This window comes from Coccinella septempunctata, chromosome 7, assembly GCF_907165205.1.
Source record: "Coccinella septempunctata chromosome 7, icCocSept1.1, whole genome shotgun sequence".
Lineage (NCBI taxonomy): Eukaryota > Metazoa > Arthropoda > Insecta > Coleoptera > Coccinellidae > Coccinella > Coccinella septempunctata.
The window spans coordinates 4,477,728-4,499,707 of record NC_058195.1 but is presented as its reverse complement, the minus strand read 5'-3'; the positions used below and the strand labels follow the sequence as shown (position 1 = coordinate 4,499,707).

General features: G+C 35.9%; 1 protein-coding gene across 2 annotated transcripts in view; it reads right to left on the bottom strand.

Annotated features, from left to right (window-relative positions):
- The window catches only part of LOC123318057 (unconventional myosin-XV), a 45,473-nt gene extending 29,241 nt beyond the window's left edge, over positions 1 to 16,232 (bottom strand). Inside the window, exons 1-2 of one of the 2 annotated variants that reach the window (XM_044904744.1) lie at positions 15,915 to 16,232; positions 55 to 220 (exon numbers count right to left, since the gene is read on the bottom strand). In XM_044904744.1, the coding sequence (XP_044760679.1) occupies positions 55 to 180 (126 nt within the window). In that variant the 5' untranslated portion in view covers positions 181 to 220; positions 15,915 to 16,232. Of the gene's footprint in view, positions 1 to 54; positions 221 to 468; positions 601 to 15,914 lie in introns of those variants that run through there. The other variant, XM_044904745.1, reaches the window with a different exon arrangement.
- Positions 16,233 to 21,980: the final 5,748 nt, after the last annotated feature.

The following is a 21,980-nucleotide window of genomic DNA, read 5'->3' as shown; positions in this document are numbered from 1 at the left end:
TTTTTTTTTAAATGAACAAGGTGGTTATGAATAGTATCAAGCTCATTTCCTTACTTTTCCATTCACATTGGCTTGCACAGTCAAAACATTCGCTGTTCTATGGCACTCGAGAACTTCCCCAGGTAGCCAATATCCAACCCCTGGGTCGAACCATATCAGGTCACCTGTTATCCACTCCATGTTGAGATTAGCTATCGTCCTAAGTCATTGGGGCCTAGACCTGAAAATGAAATAGATGTAATATTTTGATCATATAGAGCACAACATGAAACATTTTAACAAATAATTTTTGTTTTTGTTGTCGTCCATATAAATATTAGTATCTTAAAAATATTATTCAGTAGACAGCTTCAAAATCAGTATCTTAATCTTCATGAAATTCATTGAAATTATTTTTCTTTGCCTATGAATCTAGGATAACATTGTTGATAGGAAATATAAAGTTTTCACAGTAACATAAAAACTCACTGCATGCATAAGATATTTTAGAAAGAGAAAGAACACAAACACAATTAAATAACAAATTTATTATTTATAAGATATTAAAATGGAATAAGAGAAGTCCATTCAATACTTCAAAATATTTTGTTTATAAAAGAAATAAACACATCGATACCAACAAGTTCGAATACATGTGTAATATAAAAATGATACGGTTTGATACTGTATCAGTAGTGAATGAAAACTGCAATGCAAAGAAAAATATGAGGGTACAACATTATTCAAATTACTAGATGGCGTTCCTAGTATAATGAAAAAAAATTGATCTTGCATGTTTCTTTCATAAACAGGGCATTTCACCACTAAACGAAATGAACACTGGTAATAAGATTCATTACTTAGGCTTTCACCCTAACACAAATTTCGATTTGAAAATCTCGATTGTTTGGGTCAAAAATGAGCAAGGGGTTAGAACCTCCTAAAATTACCTATTTGCTAGTCTGTCTGAAATTCAGGACGTCCTATTACTGTCTTAGGATATGGAGTGCATAGAATTCGTTTTGAGGATTCTATAAAACCAAACAGTTGATGATTCGATGGAGAATTGCACTCCTGAGAGCTCTTCGAATTCAACTCGAAAATAAAAAGTGGAAAAACAAAAACAAACAGGGCCAGATATTTGAAATTTTGGTATGAAAATATAGGTTTTCGAACACGCTGAATCTATTGCGAGCAATTTCGAAAGCCTATCTCCCTTCGTTTAGATTTTCATCTTGGAAATGGCAATTTTTCAAAAATCGCAATTTTCAATCTGCGATATCTCCTGTTATATTCGTCTGATTCAATTGGGATTTCCGGTTTCGTAATCAGCGTTGATGAGGCTTTCATCCTAGCACATAAACTCGATTTCGAAAATCTCGATTTTTTGGGTCAAAAATGAGCAAGGGGTTAGAACCCCCTAAAATGACCTATTTGCTCCTCTGCATGAAAATCAGGGTGTCCTACTACTGTCTTAGGATATGGAGTGTATAAAACTTACTTCGTTGAATCCACCAAACCAAACAGTTGATGATTCAATAGAGAATTACACTCCAGAGAGCTCTTCGAAGTCAAGTCGAAAATGAAAAGTGGAAAAACAAAAAAAATGTTTTTCTCCTAAACAGGGCCAGATATTTGAAATTTTGGTATGAAAATATAGGTTTTCGAACACGCTGAATCTATTGCGAGCAATTTCGAAAGCCTATCTCCCTTGGTTTAGATTTTCATCTTGGAAAATGGCATTTTTCAAAAATTGCAATTTTCAATCTGCGATATCTCCTGTCATATTCGTCTGATTCAATTGGGATTGACGGTTTCGTAATCAGCGTTGATGAGGCTTTAATCCTAGCACAAAAACTCAATTTCGAAAATCTCGATTTTTTGGGTCAAAAATGAGCAAGGGGTTAGACCCCCCTAAAATGACCTATTTGCTCCTCTGCATGAAAATCAGGATATTCTATTACTGTCCTAGGATATGGAGTGCGTACAATTTATTTTGAAGATTGTAGAAAACCGAACAGTTCATGATTCGATAAAGAATTGCACTCCAGAGAGCTCTTCGAAGTCAACTCGAAAATGAAAAGTGGAAAAACAAAAAAAAATTATTTTCTCCTAAACAGAGCCAGATATTTGAAATTTTGGTATGGAAATATAGGTTTTCGAACACGCTGAATCTATTGCGAGCAATTTCGAAAGCCTATCTCCCTTTGTTTAGATTTTCATCTTGGAAATGGCAATTTTTCAAAAATCGCAATTTTCAATCTGCGATATCTCCTGTTATATTCGTCTGATTCAATTGGGATTTCCGGTTTCGTAATCAGCGTTGATGAGGTTTCAATCCTAGCACAAAAACTCAATTTCGAAAATCTCGATTTTTTGGGTCAAAAATGAGCAAGGGGTTAGACCCCCCTAAAATGACCTATTTGCTCCTCTCTCTGAAAATCAAGGTGTCCTATTACTGACTTAGGATATGGACTGTATAGTACTCACTTTGTTGAATCCACAAAACCCAACAGTTGATGATTCAATAGAGAATTGCACTCCAGAGAGCTCTTCGAAGTCAACTCGAAAATGAAAAGTGGAAAAACAAAAAAAATTATTTTCTCCTAAACAGGGCCAGATATTTGAAATTTTGGTATGGAAATATAGGTTTTCGAACACGCTGAATCTATTGCGAGCAATTTCGAAAGCCTATCTCCCTTCGTTTAGATTTTCATCTTGGAAAATGGCATTTTTCAAAAATTGCAATTTTCAATCTGCGATATCTCCTGTTATATTCGTCTGATTCAATTGGGATTGACGGTTTCGAAATCAGCGTTGATGAGGCTTTAATCCTAGCACAAAAACTCAATTTCGAAAATCTCGATTTTTTGGGTCAAAAATGAGCAAGGGGTTAGACCCCCCTAAAATGACCTATTTGCTCCTCTGCATGAAAATCAGGGTGTCCTACTACTGTCTTAGGATATGGAGTGTAAAATACTTACTTCGTTGAATCCACCAAACCAAACAGTTGATGATTCAATAGAGAATTACACTCCAGAGAGCTCTTCGAAGTCAACTCGAAAATGAAAAGTGGAAAAACAAAAAAAATTATTTTCTCCTAAACAGGGCCAGATATTTGAAATTTTGGTATGAAAATATAGGTTTTCGAACACGCTGAATCTATTGCGAGCAATTTCGAAAGCCTATCTTCCTTCGTTTAGATTTTCATTTTGGAAAATGGCATTTTTCAAAAATTGCAATTTTCAATCTGCGATATCTCCTGTTATATTCGTCTGATTCAATTGGGATTTCCGGTTTCGTAATCAGCCTTGATGAGGCTTTAATTCTAGCACAAAAACTGAATTTCGAAAATCTCGATTTTCTGGGTCAAAAATGAGCAAGGGGTTAGGCCCCCCTAAAATGACCTATTTGCTCCTCTGCATGAAAATCAAGGTGTCCTATTACTGACTTAGGATATGGACTGTATAGTTCTCACTTTGTTGAATCCACCAAACCCAACAGTTGATGATTCAATAGAGAATTGCACTCCAGAGAGCTCTTCGAAGTCAACTCGAAAATGAAAAGTGGAAAAACAAAAAAAATTATTTTCTCCTAAACAGGGCCAGATATTCGAAATTTTGGTATGGAAATATAGGTTTTCGAACACGCTGAATCTATTGCGAGCAATTTCGAGAGCCTATCTATCTTCTTTCAGATTTTCATCTTGAAAATGGCAATTTTTCAAAAATCGCAATTTTCAATCTGCGATATCTTCTGTTATATTCATCTGATCCAATTGAGATTTTCAGTTATATAATCAGCGTGGCCTAGGCTTCCACCCTAGCATAAAAACTCGATTTCGAAAATCCCGATTTTTTGGGTCAAAAATGAGCAAGGGGTTAGACCCCCCTAAAATGACCTATTTGCTACTCTGTCTGAAAATCAGGATGTTCTATCACTGTCTTAGGATATGGAGTGCATAGAATTTGTTTGGAGGATTCTAGAAAACCAAATAGTTGATGATTCGATAGAGAATTATACTCTAGAGAGCTCTTCGAAGTCAACTCGAAAATGAAAAGTGGAAAAACAAAAAAAGTTATTTTCTCCTAAACAGGGCCAGATATTTGAAATTTTGGTATGGAAATATAGGTTTTCGAACACGCTGAATCTATTGCGAGTAATTTCGAAAGCCTATCTCCTTTCGTTCAGATTTTCATCTTGGAAAATGGCATTTTTCAAAAATTGCAATTTTCAATCTGCGATATCTCCTGTTATATTCGTCTGATCCAATTAGGATTTCCGGTTTCGTGATCAGCATTGATGAGGCTCTCATGCCAGCACATAAACTCGATTTCGAAAATCTCGATTTTTTGGGTCAAAAATGAGCAAGGGGTTAGACCCCCCTAAAATGACCTATTTGCTCCTCTGCATGAAAATCAGGGTGTCCTATTACTGACTTAGGATATGGACTGTATAATACTCACTTTGTTGAATCCACCAAACCCAACAGTTGATGATTCAATAGAGAATTGCACTCCAGAGAGCTCTTCGAAGTCAACTCGAAAATGAAAAGTGGAAAAACAAAAAAAATGATTTTCCCCTAAACAGGGCCAGATATTTGAAATTTTGGTATGAAAATATAGGTTTTCGAACACGCTGAATCTATTGCGAGCAATTTCGAAAGCCTATCTCCCTTCGTTTAGATTTTCATCTTGGAAAATGGCATTTTTCAAAAATTGCAATTTTCAATCTGCGATATCTCCTGTTATATTCGTTTGATTCAATTGGGATTTCCGGTTTCGTAATCAGAGTTGATGAGGCTTTAATCCTAGTACAAAAACTCAATTTAGAAAATCTCGATTTTTTGGGTCAAAAATGAGCAAGGGGTTAGACCCCCCTAAAATGACCTATTTGCTCCTCTGCATGAAAATCAGGGTGTCCTACTACTGTCTTAGGATATGGAGTGTATAATACTTACTTTGTTGAATCCACCAAACCAAACAGTTGATGATTCAATAGAGAATTACACTCCAGAGAGCTCTTCGAATTCAACTCGAAAATGAAAAGTGGAAAAACAAAAAAAATTATTTTTTCCTAAACAGGGCCAGATATTCGAAATTTTGGTATGAAAATATAGGTTTTCGAACACGCCGAATCTATTGCGATCAATTTCGAAAGCCCATTTCCCTTCGTTTAGATTTTCATCTTGGAAAATGGCATTTTTCAAAAAGTGCAAATTTCACTTGAGAATTCGTCAAGACCGAACGGTTCTGCCGAAATGGATGAAAATCTCAGATATATTACTAGTGGAGTTGGTCTTTTAGAATGTGTATCGAGTTTAGATCTACGATAATTTTCCTGGAAAATACACGACTCGAAAGTTGACCTTCTAAAAATTCCCAAAAAAATGGGCAGATATTGGGTCAGTTGAAACTTCCTCAAGACCGAACGGTTCTGCCGAAATAGATGAAATTCTCAGATTTTTTACTAGAAGAGTTGCTCTTTCAGAATATATATCACGTTTGGATCCACGATAATTTTCTTGGAAGATAAACTACTCTAAAGTTGACCTTCCAAAAATCCCCAAAAAGAAGAGGTCATTTAAAAATCTTTGCTTTCGTCGATAACATCCTGATAACCCAAAACTTCACTTCAAATACCGGAATCAACCATGGCAGACGTCAAACAGAGATATTTCAGATTCAGTTTGCAAACGACTCTCGAAATTCGTACCCAGAACTACTCGGTATTCACCATAGGTATTACCGAATCAGAGTAAGGTCAAACGAGCGCTGAATAACTGTGAAAAGTCTATCGGAGGAATATGTAATCGAGATAATTTGAATTTGACATGTTTTTCATTACCACCGGCGACTTTTACTGAAACGTTTTGTAGGAAACGTTACAGACACGCAACCGTAACGGAATCAGCTGATTTTTGCTCTTGTCGGTATTAGATACGCCATATAACTGGATGTCTGAAGGTTTTGGAATGGTTGGTTGTATTTATATACCAATTTATATTAAATACGATCAACGGATTGAATCTTAGTACCTGATTTATATCAGTGTTTTAGTAGAGAAGTGGGAAGGAATAAAATTATTGGCTAAAAGCTAAAAACACTCAATTCAAACGAAAAATCAAAAATTTATTTTGAAATTAGATTCCTTAGTTCAAGATGAACTGTTTTATATTCGAGGAAATGCGCTACAAATGATTTGTCTGTTTTTATTTCCACTTTTTTGAGGCTCGAACATTCAAAACTTTCATTGGTCAGTTCCAATTGCTTATTTGCAGTCCAAATTCAAACTTATGGGGCAGTAGTCTGTTGTGCCAAGGCAAATTAGAACAGTACCAAGATATACTTAGTCCCCGATGGAATACAGAGTTTTGCTTCTACCAAAATTACCATACACAAAGCCTTTTTTTAAATTTTACGAGAAAAATTTCTCACCTTGTATCTCGTGAACTAATCACACTTGTTAAAGGCTTGTTTAGCTCAACAGTCATATAATAACTTAAGGCATGGTCTCCCCACTGGAACTACCCTTGCCTCTGCTCAAAATTCATGGCTTCGCTCTGCTGACCTCTTCACCCATTACACCTCTAATGATCTAATATAATCTAATCCTAACCTCTACTCTCTAAGAGTTGAATCATCGTGTCATCATATACTCAAGTGAATCCACCTGTTCTCCGTCTCCATCATGCATGAATTACACGGGCCAAACCAGCTCGTCCTTATCGTTTCATCTGAAGAATTTCTGGGCATAAATTAGAGAAACTCGAATATCAGCTATGCCGGACGACCACGGTACAGCACAAACCCAATGACACACTTATAAAAATCGAATACACACATGCAGGCACGGAACACACCTACGTTATTCAATTTTCGCGTTAGAAAATTTACACTCGGAGGCTCTGAAAGTGTTACACCAAGAAGGAAGGAATTCTTCACCTTTGTATATTTAAAGCACGCTGTAAATTGTAGATTGTCTTGAGGGGTTACACCCTGACTGGTGTTAGGAGAAAGATTTTAGTTTCTGTGATGTGTTCGAGGAGTTTATGACCTCACTCCCACAGGTTACTTGCCTGCAGGTTTCCATATCTTCCCAACATCATCAGCATAAGCCAGTTTGAGCTTATATATAGTTTGATGAAGAGGTTACATTTCACTGCTACCAAGGTCTATTGTGCTCCCAATCAGAGCTGTTCTCACAGAGCCCTCTACAGCTCACCCTCAAGCTCCAGAGTTCCAATGACCTCCAGTAACTCAGAGGGCTTCAGGGGCTAAATCCTCATTCCTTCTATGAGTTTCTCGTCCAAGACATTCCTTGCGCAGTCTTGCAATTTCGAGGCATTCTGTAAACAGGTGAACAGTAGAGTGTTTCTCTTCCAGAAACCCTTTCCTATACTTATGTGCATTTTCCTACACCATAAAAAGGATCTGGGCCAGTAAGTGGCACTTTTGCTTCTTTTTTGCGAGTGTTTTGGCTTCCTAGTTGATTCCAGAGTTACTTTGAGCTTAGGCTATTCTCTATAGGTGCTTCCTAAGGCAGCAAGTGCCTTGGAAGGAAGTCTGTGAGAAGATGTAGCATATTAGTCTATTGGACAGAGCAAAAAATTATACCTAGTCTGCTGAAGAAAACTCCAAAGATGATGGAACTTCAACAGTTTGTTCAGAGGTGCTAGGAATGACTCCTTTCAACTCTAGAACCAATCCTAACTTAGGATGGCCAGAAAACTCTTAAAATTCTCAGACTATTTTGGTTTTTCACCCATAACTTCTGAAATAGACGATTTTCTACCAAAACTTCATCTTTTGAAGTAGTAAAGCGTTTGTTACGATGGCCTTACATAATGTTTATCGAGATACTGCCGACAAAACTCAGAAAAATTTTCTCAAAATGGTAAAAATGGTCCAAAACCTAAGGTTTCCTTCTTTCTTGTTCTCTGGATATCAAGAACAACCAGATCACCGTAAAGACGCTGTCTTTAATGGAGGGTTATTGCTACATAGGTTAGTAGAATCAATATTTCAGGTAGTCTGTTAAAACTACTTGGACTACATGAAGGAGAGTTTGGTCCTTCTGGTAGAATAAGCTACCACAGTGATAGAACGTTATCAGTTTTTCTTTCTGAGCCACTTTACTTGCTCTGGAGCTTCTTAGAACTCTGAAGCTCAAGCTATATGTATGTAACCAGTTAAAACAATTTAAGATCTTCTTCAAGAAGGGACTGTGCATTTTATGACATGACCACCCTGTTAATAGTGTGATTTCTCCCAAATGTTATCGGTCAACTTTTGATGGTGACCATCACGTTACCAAAAAAAAACAATTTGAATGAATTCCTTCATGATGTAAACCTTCTGATGTTACTGAGAAATTTTTTATTGCAATTCCCGTCCACTCTCGGCTTACATCGACCATTCCGAGTGTTTTAATGAACATTTTCAGAATTCCTTGTTCTCGAAGCAATAACATATTGTTATGCGATGGATATTTATGATAAAATATGAGGTATTTGTGTGTGGTTAGCGATGACGTGGGTACGAACGGTGTTTCGAGGTATGTGGATGCATTTCGATTGCGAATTTTTAGGATGCGAAGGTTGTTGTGTTATTAATTGCAGAATACGATGTTACAATCGGTTGGGTTGGGATAAATGTGGGTATCTTCCTGATCACCTTCAACTCTGGAGCCACCTGGGTCTATAAGGAGTAATAGTTTGCGTAATTGATTCTTATGGATGACAAACAATGAATCAATGATGGAAATAATTTAAGAGAACTTAGAATTCCTTTTTCGATTGAATTGAAACCCCTTCCATTTTAATAAGTTATAGGGGGTTGGGCATAAGGTCTGCTAGTAAAGCTGTAAAGCACTAAACTCCTTTGTTATGGACTCAAAGCTGATAAGGGATTGAAGAAGAAGGCAAGAACAGCAAGGTATCTTAAGTCTGTGTGCCTGGTCACTTTGAGATCAAAAAGAAACGAAGAGGCCATTATACTCGCCAGAAAGGAAGTACATACGCCACCTACTGGCTCAAAACTTTTCTGTGGTATAGGAAAATGCACCTTTACGAAGATATATTGAAAAATTCTTAGCCTACCATAGAACCAAACAAAATATCATTGTCAAAATATTTCATTATTCACAATATTCTCCTCTTAATTGGATACATATATTACAGCAAACCTGCAACGCCTCTAGACCTTTCAAAGAAAATTTTTCTTCTTGCTCTGCAAACCAGACCTCCACAGCTTTCATTACCTTCTCGTTGGAAGAAAATTTACGACCTTTTAAACGTTTTTTCAGTTAAAGAAAGAGATGATAGTCGGATGGAGCCAAATCTGGTGAAAAAAGGGGGTGTTCTAGTATTTCAAACCCTAAATCACGAATTTTTTGCATGGCAACATGAGATTTGTATGCAGGGGAGTTGTCCTGCAAAAACTAAACACCTTTGGATAGCTTTCCACGTCTTTTCTCTTTAATATATCGAATAGTAATCCCTGGTTTTTGTTCTACCCATATCCAAAAAAATCAATTATGATTACTCCATGGCAATCCCAAAAACCTGAAGCAAGAACTTTTCCAGCAGATTTTTGGACACGAAACTTCTTAGGTCCGGGAGAACCAGAGTGTCGCAATTCCATCGATTGTTGCTTTGTTTCTGGATCGTATAAATGTACCCAAGTCTCATCCATAGAAACAATTTGATTTAAGAAGTCTACATCGTTTTCAAATCGAGCACAGATCGAACGCGATGCTTCTACACTTGCAAGCTTTTGGTCAACATTCAAACATTTGGTGATTCATTTTGCAGCAATTTTTCTCATGTCCAAATTGACGTGAACTAAATGATGAACGCGTTTGTATGAAATATTCAGTGCTTCAGATATCCGTTTCAGCCCAATTCAACGGTCTGATAAAATCCTGTCATGAACTGCAGCAATATTTTCGGGGACTGACACAGAAACTGACTTTCCCGATCGGTCATCATCTTCAATGGAAAATTTACCTCTTTTGAAGCTTGCAGTCCAATTTTTCACGGTCTCATATTAAGGACATTGATCACCAAAGGTATTATAGGCAAATCTTCGTGAATCTGCTTACCTCTCAACCCTTTTAAATACAGGTACTTGATGATGGCTGGATACACACAATTTCGGTGGACATCTTCTTTCTTTTTATTTATTGCGTAACTCTGGTTTACTTTTTTGACCTCAAACTTCACAATGACACTTCTAATGAGTTATTGTTCGTTGCTATGGTAACGCAATAATTTTTTTATGCATGAAACTGATCTAGGCTAACAAGATATCAATACATTCTCGTAAGACAGAGTTTTTGGAGAAAAAAAACTACTGTTCACCTGATTACAGAATGCCTCGCCACTGCCAGCCTGCGCAAGGAATGTCTTGGACCAGAAAATCTTAGGAGGTATGAGGACTTAGTCTCCTTGAAGGCCCCTCAGACACTGGAGTACATTGGAGCTCTGGAACCCCTCTTCCAATACCTATCCATAGCGTTTCTTGATGGAACTGAATGAAAAAAACTATTAGCATAAAAAACCAATGTTTTCAATACCAACCAAACCCTCAAAGTGATTCTGAAAACTAACGCTCTAGATCCGAATGTTCCAATTCGAATATTCATAATCGCCATCGATTAAAGTTCAAATCGCACTCAGTATCATGATTTCATGACCTAAAAATCCAACACCTTTTCACCATTGCGATGATACGCAGATAAAACCAGCAAATAACAATAAATATCTATCCGAGGTGACTAATTCAACATTCCTGCAAGTGTGTAATGTCCACGGCAGCTATGAGAACGTTCATGTTTACCTTGGAACACCATTCCCAAAGATTTCTGCGAATAGAAAGTATAGATACGATATTTAGGCGGATGTCTGTCATGTACCAGCGATGTTTGTGGAAGATGCGTCTTTGAGAACCTGAAGTTATGGCTTACACCATTCAATTGGTGGCTTACTTTAAATTTGGTTATGAAACTGGACGTTATAGTAAGAACGAAGGTTAGGTCTTTCGAAAAAATAGACAGGGTGTGCCAGATAAATAAAAAAATTGAAGTGAAACCGGAAGTAGAGTAGTATCAAGCAATATGGCATCAGATGTCTTATGTTAGTAAACTGGATCAAAAAATATTTGATTTTGTTAGGCCCATTGAGTGGGGACCAAATGAAGGAAGTGTAGACAGATTTCGAACGTTAGTTTGTGCGGAAAAATGGAGAAAACCAAGTAGTCTTGGTGGCAAACGTCTGATGAATGTTTACAGTGGAACAGACTCAATATAAAACCAGAAATCTCTAGCCCATTTGTCAGTACTAGGTGCTCATCGCGAGCCACCGTTATATTTATGGTAATCGATCATGTAATGCGGATGAAACTGACTACATCTCGTTGAAATGTCGTTTTTACATCACTCGACCTTCTGAGCGAAAACATCCTACAGAGCATTCCCATCTAACAGTCTTTGCATCGACAAGCTTCATGCTAAGACATCGGAAGTACCATGTGGGTAATTTCACTTCCTGCAACGTGATTTCTTCATTTCCGCTAGGTACCATCAATGAAATATCAATTGCAGGAGGCATAAGACTCTCGAAACCATCTTGCCAGTTCTTTCTTCAATTATATGTATGTTTTTATTGATATCTCTTTCATGATCTGGATATTGTGTGGTTCTCGGTGTGGTTGTTCACATGAATCTTAAAATTTATAATACTCAGATTATCTTATGCAAGCAAGACATCATTTCTGATCAATATCCTGATGAATCTCGAAGAAATAGATAATACACGCCACAGGAAAGATTAAATTAGAAATGAAAACACACTGTCGTTGTAAACGATACTTCTCCAAAACCAACCGTACCATCTACACAATACATCTTGTTCCAAACTCCCTTCTACATACACGCACCTAATGACTCCATTGTCTTTCTGTATATCGCCCCAAATAATAGCTATTTGTCGAAAGCAACTAGGGAAATTACGAAATTTATATTCGGTATGGATATCTTGGTTGTTTTCATTCGATTCGTGAGAGACTGAATCCTCGAACCTTGAAAACTTCTGACCAGACAATGTCGTGTCCAAGACAAAGAAAAGTTCAACATTTACCAGTACTAGGGTGCCGCCAGTATGATTCATTTAAGGTATAGACTAGAAAGTCAATGCAGACTTTGATTTCGTAAAGGTGAATTTATTCAACGACCAATAAAAATAACTTGGAATACAAGGTAAAATTATATCCAAACACTAACCACTTATAATATAGGAGAATCATGATTTATATTTTTTTTTATGAGATGTTAGTTCATAAGTCGCAAAAATAACACTGTTGAGAGATTGCTGTATTCATGCCATTCAAATAATTCGTGTTTTCCCTTCAGAAGAGACCAATTTCATTGATCTCACTGAAAACGACATATAGATTGAAGAGAAAATCATTGAAATGTGCAGTTTTGGCTAAAGTTGATGGAAACTTGCTTCACAATTAACCAGAACACTTTTCTTTGATCCCCATAAGTGGATGTCATAAAAAAAATGGATCATACAGAAATATCTTTAACTTTTGACGAGCAGTTTGTTTTAAGCGTTATCCTTGACCATCAAGCTGCTTCTGTTAAAATCTGACACCAAACGGCTAGATTGGACCAATTAGCAATGCAATAACTCGAAATAATACCATTTTTAATTAGCAGTAATTTCACGAGCTAGATGCCAGACTTCCTGCTTCCTAGGAAGCTAGCTCTGATCGTGATTCTACAATATACAAGTGCTTTATTCATGTCTGTTTACTTAGCAACGCTTTTATGAACAATGGGTTTCGTGCAGATTCGATTTTCATTCAAGAATCCGATCCATATGAATGATATTCTTTTTTCCTGCTAGGTAGTTACACAACACTCAAAACTGATGGATAATTCATCCAATTTCACTTTTGTAGATATGAATATCATGCCTGGGCTTATATACACTTTAATGAACTTTTATTTATTTATCCATTGGAATATTTGAGTTATATCAAATCCATCTAGATCAGCTTTGAACTGGAGCAGTTAAGAAACTATTTTCAAGAAATTTTTGATGGTTATTGACTAGAACTCGTTGAAACTAGAAGAATTTAATACCCTACAGGGATATATTTGATGCGTTTATAATTGTAACAACAATAACGAATGGTTGTCTTGTCGTTATATTAAGTAATGCTTCAGAAATTTCAGTCATTTTCTTGACTTACTACATCTTCATGAACTTGTAGAATTTGTGCAGCCTGGAAATTTTTAACGACATATTCCCAATGTACTCTGTATAATATGGCTTACGAGGTTTGGTCAAAATCCGTTCAGTACCAGCTTTATAAGGTTTTTTTCACTTAACGTTTTATGGTCCCAAAAATTGGAACATTACTCAGCTATTTCCTTACTTTATTATACAGGGTGTTACCAAAGAAGTGAGAGAGTTTTTAGAGGATCCAAATTGATGGAGGTTTTCATGTGAACTGAAGCCTTTAGGCCTTTTATCGAAAAGTTATACGCTGTCAAAAAAGAGAAGGAAATATTAGAGAGTTGAAGAAATGACATTTTGATGGCATGTTCTACCAATAAGAAGGCTACAATAGAAATCAAAGCAACTCAAGAGCCGCACAGTAGATTTTTCTATATATCAATTGAGAATTAAGCGAAAATGATTACTCATTATCTTGTCCAACCTGATCTTGTGTATAAACACTCAAAATATCTTCAATTCCTTACTGTCTGTTAAATATTCCGACAAACCCATATACACAGAAATTCTCGAGCTACAACGCAACATAAGAATTACACAAGCCTCACATAAGAAGTTCAATGTACTAAGCTGCCTTAATGCTTTCATGCTGGGCAATTTGTTATATCATGGTATTCCTGAATAAAAATTTAACCATACACATGTAAAGTGGTGCTTATGAACAAAATTCCTGAATCAGTGTATTTCTTTTGCTTTCTTAGCTTATTATTTTCTGGTATAAGCCTTGTAAAGTACGTGAAAAATATTTATCAACTGTAGGTAATATTACTCAGTGAATATGAGTGTGCTGTGGACGAAAATTTGAGGCCTACCTTAGTGAAATTTCAATAGTATCTTTACAGTTATAATTTGACCTCATAAGTACCAAGAGTCAAATGAATTAGATGATTTTTGAGCTGTAGCTCCGTTGGACAATAATTTTTTGAAGAAAAATAGAATACTGTAGTGAATTATTGACACCAATTCTGGGATTTGACATTGTAATCGTGTAACCCATATCTAGACCTCAAAATAATACTCATACTATTATTTTTACAATGTTTTTTTGGAAAGATAATGATATCTCCTCACAAGCGTCATAAAGATAGTAGTTTCTTATCATGGGGACATTTCATGGGACCTTGGATGAACCTCAAGCAGGCCCCACATCCCATGCAGCTTGCAAATCATTTTTTCTCGACTGGTGAAATAAGAAAAGTGTAGGTTCCCCAGCATTTATTTATAGCCGAAGATTTATGGCTCACAAGGTATTTCACTCCCTCTTCTGGTAGGTAGGTTGATTCCAACAACACCAATAAATTTCTTCGAGACAAAATCCACCCAACATCGAAATTGTACATGTAGATCCATGTTTGGATTTATGTTCAAGGCCCCAACGACAACCAGCTCTTTAAAATTCGCTACGTTCCAGCAGACAGCTTCCATAGACTCAACGGGATAAGGATCAGCTCTGCATGACAAGGGTCTGTGAGTTAAATTTGCATCTTGAACTTGGGTTCGATTATTTCTAGACACCAAGAGCTTGTTGTTTGTTGGTCTTCAGAGACGTGGTTGGATATTCACTGAGGAACTTATTGAACATTTGGGGTTTCATGGACAACTCTTTTAAAGCCTAGATTATATACAGGGTGTTTCTTAAATATTGCAAACAAATCAGGGTGTTGTTTTTTATGTCTCATTTCAAAGATACAGGGGGTTTTCCTAAAAAATAACGAATTCTTCGATATTTTGGAAACCACTCGAGATATTCGTGGTAAAAATGGGTACCTTATTAGGGTGATTAGTTCTGGTTGAACACCAAGTCTTCAGCAAATACAGTGCTTACTGGCAGTGACATATTTTTGAAGAAAAATGTATTTCTACAATTCCTATTCAAGTTAGAACGAGAAGGATCTCTGAGTTTTTTCTCTAGGGTGTATCACTTTTCAGTAAATGAAGAAAATTTTCTTACTCATCCTACAAAAACTCTAATTAATGAAATTCAACACCGAAGAATGTTGTCGAAAGATCTTCAAACGTTACTTATTTCTAGACACCAAGAACTTGTTGTTTGTTGGTTCTTGAGAGACGTTGTTGGATATTCACTGAGGAGCTTATTGAACATTTGAGGTTTCATGGACAACTCTTTTGAAGAGCAGATTATATACAGGGTGTTTCATAAATATTGCAAACAAATCAGGGTGTTGTTTTTTATGCCTCATTTCAAAGATACTGGGGGTTTTCCAAATAAATAACAAATTCTTCGATATTTTCGAAATGGCTTGACATATTCGTAGTGAAAATGGATACCTTATTGAGGTGATTATTTTACGTTGAACACCAAGTCTTCACCAAATACAGTGCGTACTGGCAGTGACATATTTTTGAAGAAAAATGTATTTCCACAATTCTTATTCAAGTTAGAACGAGAAGGATCTCTGAGTTTTTTCTCTAGGATATATCACTTTTCTGTAAATGAGGAAGATTTCCTTACTCATCCTATAATTAATGAAATTCCACACCGAAGAATGTTGTCGTAAGATCTTCAAACGTTACATTATCAAACATTGACCAACATTCTCGAGTAAAAGTAGATTAGTTCTATGTTTCGCAAACCGAATTTTTTTTTATTGATCTCTTTGCTCACCTTTCTCCTGGAAAAATTATCCAATATGTTCCGTATGCGTAAACACTGTCGTATGTCGAGGTTTCTGTCTTGGGCCACCGTTGAAGTCTCCAGGAATTCCAAGAACGCGGTTGCCAAACAATCACTTTTCACTAGTCGAAAAACTTTGCGGGCACGTCGGCACACACACGGGTCGCTCGGTTTTTCGAAAATTCCGTCAACTTGATCGGTCCCCCAGCACTTGCACCGATTCTAAGTCATCTTTTGGTAAAAACGACTATCATAATCGAGTTGGCCGATGTGAACACAGAGTCGTGGTTAATGTTTGTGAGCTGGGAGCGTCCCGTTATTCTATGGTATGCACGGGGACTGGTAGTGGCCTCGACTAGTATTCGACTTTACAGGGGGCACCTGAAAAATGTGGGACGATGTGAATACGAGCGCAAACATCGCATCGGAGTTCCCTTTAAACTGGCTTCTATACTGATTGACAAAAAAAATCAGCTATCAATCTTTTTTATGGTCAGTTTATGCAGAGTTACTAAGAACCAACACCTAAAAAAGGGATCAAACTTATTGTCAGATGGGGTTCAAGTGTTTGCTATTTGCCCATGAGATTGATCCCTTTTTTAGATATTAGTACTTAGTAACTCTGCATAAACTCACCATTACAACAAACTGCCTTTGGCTTATTGAATTTATTCCAAGTAAGAGACTAGCACATTAAAATTCTGTATTTATCTTTCATATCGAAAACAAATGGATATTTTTATTTAGAAATCGCTGTAACTGACATCTGGACTTCATATTTTTCATTCTCTATTATTATACATACCCTTATTATCTTCGTTTAAAAAAGATAGATTAACCCAAAAGCTGATTTTTTTTTTCGATAACAGTTATCTACATAATTTATTAACCAAGTTTTATCCTTCGACAACAAAAAGTCCCATAAAACTATATCCATATCATTCTACTTATCACATAACCCTCGTAAATGCTGTTGAGTCAGTCTACATCATTCATATTTTGCAGAACTTTCTTTAACCTTCCAGAGGCACAGGTAAGAATCGACAGTAGGTATATCATTGGTATTTTGGCTGCCAAACAACACGCTCCTCGGTATTATAGTGTACCTACAGGTGGAACCCTTTGTGTTGTTGGGACCTTTGTATTTCGTGTAAATAGGTTTTTAGCACCTGCTGTATTGAGTTTGTATTTAGATGGAAGGTGCTAATGGAATTTGTATACTACTACGTATCTTTTGTTGTTTGCAAATAAGTGGAACATTTTTCATGTGTTCAAATCTCTGTACGGTAGCAATTATTGTGTTTTGCATACCTCCTTTTTATATAACTTACTGTTAATGTTATATTATTTATAGTCTCAATAAATTTCGTAATTTCTTATGATATTCTAGCGTCCTTTATTTACAATTGATTTAATGATTTATTTTATCGAATTGCAATCAACTTCCATCTATAAATAATAAGTACTTATACTTTTATGAAAAAAATCTTTCGGACCTTATAATTCATATAGATAGACAGACTACGTATTGTCTATACATGCATATTGAGCGCATATTGGATAACAAATCGATCACGATTATTTATCAAAGACCGACATAGCAAAGGAATTAAATTCAACAATCCATAATTCAAATGCTTTTTCATCTTAGAATTCTTTTCTCACAGAAGAAGGTTTCTACTCAACAGGTTTCTATAGATTTAAGCACGTTTCCATCTGTTGACTGAAATACGAACTGGTATTATTCGAACAGAGATAGCTGTGTTAATTGTGGTAGTCGTACAGGAAACTTGAATTTCTTAACTGCTGGTTAAAACATCTGATTGTTAGGTGTCTATAGGAGATTAATTCAAAGTTTGAATTACGAAATTTGGTGGCTGAACTTCTACAGTCCCTGGCCATATTATTAGACGCATTGATTCGATGCAAAATCTCAATATTGAATTATGAAATTGAATGTATATGTTACATATACTTCATCTGTAAATGGTTTTCACATATAATATATCATATTAAATAAAAAATATTGATTTATTGATGATTAAACATGAAATTCTAATATTTTGCTGAGCCACCCTGTGTAGCTATGAGAGCTTCATACTATCAATGCAGAATTGTTTGGTTTGCTACATTCGAGGATAATGATTTCATATGTGGATTATCGAAATAACGTCCGAACCTGCAGAATGCAAGACATCCACTGGAAGACATAGTACTGATTCATACTTAAGTACTAATACTACAACATCAAAAATAAATGCCAAATAGAACAATTTAATGAGAGTCGTAGATAAAACTGACATTCTGTGGAAATGAAATTCAAATATTCTGCTTTTTCCTCGGGCAATACCAGTAAATATAAAAAAAATCCTCAGTGCGTCTAATAAACTGGCCAGGGACTGTATGTACATTTCATATTTTTTGACTAGGAATCTCTCTTTAAATTTCTTCGCAAGTATTATTCTACAGCTAGTGTGTAAAAAATCACACAATGAGAATACCGGGTGTTCCATTTTTGGCCTGATTTGTTTTGGAAAGCGTTGATGTGCCATTCTGACTTGGAACTAGGAATTCTGAGATAAAACTCAGAATTCCGACATGTAGGTGAATGGTGAGTCGGAATTCTGCGGTACAAGTCGGAGATCAGACAAGTCGGCATTCAAGTGCCACATAAAAAAAATTCAAATGTATTATTCCGACTTGAAAAACAGAATTCTGAGAAACAGGTCAGAATTTTGACTTGCAAGACTTCTGAGATACCAGTCAAAATTCTGACTATCAACTCGTAATGCTGAGCTACGGATAAAAATTCTGACTCGCAATTCGTAATTCTTAAATACAAGTTAGAATTCTCACTTGCAACTCGGAATTCGGAGATATAGTGAGAATTCTGACTTGCTACTTGTAATTCTGAGATATAAGTCAGAATTCCCACATATAGTTTAGTCAGAGTTCTGATATATAAGTCAGAATTCTGAGATATAAGTCAGAATTCTTACTTGCAACTTCAAATTCTGTGATGCATGGTCAGCATTCTGATTTGTAACTCGAAATTCTGAGATATGAGTCAGAATCCGAACATGTAAGTCGAAATTCGGAAATGCTAGTCAAATTTCCGACATGAAAGTAGGAATTCTTGAAGTCGAGTCATAATTATGACATGTAAGTCGGAATTCTGATGCACAAGTCATAATTTTTAGATGTAAGTGGGCGTTGAAGTGACGAATAAAATAAATTTCAAATGTATAATTTAGACAGTTTGACTTCCAAGACGGAGTTCTAAGATAAAAGTAAGAATTCTGAGAAAAAAGTCATAATTCTGAGACACAAATAAGAATTCAGACTTGAAACTCGAAATTCTCACACCGGGTCGGAGTTCTGAGATAGAAGTCGAAATTCTGACATGTAAGTCAGCGTTTAATTGCCACATAAAAAATTCAAATATATTATTCTGATTTGCAAGACGGAATTCTGAGATACAAGTCAGTATTCTGACAGACGAGTGCGAATTCTGAGACACAAATTAAAATTCTGACTTAAAACTCAGAGTTCTGAGATATAAATCAGAATTCTTACTTGCAACTTCAAATTCTGTGATGCATGGTCAGCATTCTGATTTGTAACTCGAAATTCTGAGATATGAGTGAGAATCCCAACATGTGAGTCGAAATTCTGAAATGCTAGACAAATTTCCGACATAAAAGCAGGAATTCTTGAAGTCAAGTCATAATTATGACATGTAAGTAGAAATTCTGATGTACAAGTCATAATTTTTAGATGTAAGTGGGCGTTGAAGTGGCGAATAAAATTAATTTCGAATGTATAATTTAGACATTTTGACTTACAAGACGGAATTCTAAGATACAAGTAAGAATTCTGAGATAAAAGTCATAATTCTGAGACACAAATAAGGGTTCTGACTTGAAACTCGGAATTCTCACACCAAGTCGGAATTCTGAGATAGAAGTCGAAATTCTGACATGTAAGTCAGCGTTTAATTGCCACATAAAAAATTCAAATATATTATTCTGATTTGCAAGACGGAATTCTGAGATACAAGTCAGTATTCTGACAGACGAGTGGGAATTCTGAGACACAAATTAAAATTCTGACTTAAAACTCAGAGTTCTGAGATATAAATCAGAATTCTTACTTGCAACTTCAAATTCTGTGATGCATGGTCAGCATTCTAATTTGTAACTCGAAATTCTGAGATATGAGTGAGAATCCCAACATGTAAGTCGAAATTCTGAAATGCTAGACAAATTTCCGACATAAAAGCAGGAATTCTTGAAGTCAAGTCATAATTATGACATGTAAGTAGAAATTCTGATGTACAAGTCATAATTTTTAGATGTAAGTGGGCGTTGAAGTGGCGAATAAAATTAATTTCGAATGTATAATTTAGACATTTTGACTTACAAGACGGAATTATAAGATACAAGTAAGAATTCTGAGAAAAAAGTCATAATTCTGAGACACAAATAAGAATTCAGACTTGAAACTCGAAATTCTCACACCGGGTCGGAGTTCTGAGATAGAAGTCGAAATTCTGACATGTAAGTCAGCGTTTAATTGCCACATAAAAAATTCAAATATATTATTCTGATTTGCAAGACGGAATTCTGATATGCAAGTCAGTATTCTGACTGACGAGTCGGAATTCTGAGACAAAAATTAGAATTCTGACTTGAAACTCAGAGTTCTGAGATATAAGTCAGAATTCTGGGATATAAGTCAGAATTCTGAGATAAAAGGCAGAATTCTGACTCGTAATTCTGAAATACAAGTCAGAATTCTCACTTGCATCTCTGAATTCGGAGATATAGTATTCTGGAATATGGGTCAGAATTCTGAGATATAAGTCAGAATTCTTAATTGCAACTTCAAATTCTGTGATGCATGGTCAGCATTCTGACTTGTAACTCGAAATTCTGAGATATGAGTGAGAATCCGAACATGTAAGTCGAAATTTTGAAATGCTAGTCAAATTTCCGACATAAAACTAGGAATTCTTGAAGTTAAGTCATAATTATGACATGTAAGTCGGAATTCTGATGTACAAATCATTAATTTCGAATGTATAATTTAGATATTTCGACTTACAAGACGGAATTCTAAGATACAAGTATGAATTCTGAGAAAAAAGTCATAATTCTGAGACACAAATAAGAATTCAGACTTGAAACTCGGAATTCTCACACCAAGTCGGAATTCTGAGATAGAAGTCGACATTCTGACATGTAAGTCAGCGTTTAATTGCCACATAAAAAATTCAAATATATTATTCTGATTTACATGACGGAATTCCGAGATACAAGTCAGTATTCTGACCTTCAACTCGGAATTCTCAACCCAAGTCGGAATTCTCAGATAGAGTTCAAAATTCTGACATGTAAGTCGACGCTTAATTGCCGCATAAAAAATCCAAATATATTATTCTGATTTGGATGACGGAAAGCTGAGATACAAGTCAGAATTCTGGTTTACGAGTCAGAATTCTGAGAAACCAGTCAGATTTCTGAGAAATCAGTCAGATTTCTGAGAAACCAGTCATATTTCTGAGAAACCAGTCAGATTTCTGAGAAACCAGTCAGATTTCTGAGAAACCAGTCAGATTTCTGGGAAACTGTCAGAATTCTGACTTACAACAGGGAAATTTAAAATACAAGTAGGAATTCCGACATGTTAGTTGGAATCCTTAGTAATCCCTAGAGTGTTCGCGAGCGCTATTCGGAAATCTTATGGAAATACGAGCATGTATGGATAACACATATCATCAAATATGTTTATACGTTAGACTTCTAACTCAGAATTCCGGCTTAAAAGTTAAAATTCTCAATTGTATCTCAGAATTCCGATTTGCAAGTGAGAATTCTGACTTGTATCTACCTATCACAGCATTCCGACTTGCAAGTTGGAATTTAGAAATTTTTTTGTATGTGGCACTCAACGCTTTCGTTAATCCTTTCAAAATATGTACCTTCATAATAATGACTCAACAACGGACTGTTTCACATTGACCCAACCTATAACCTGTAAACCTTCGGTACTTAC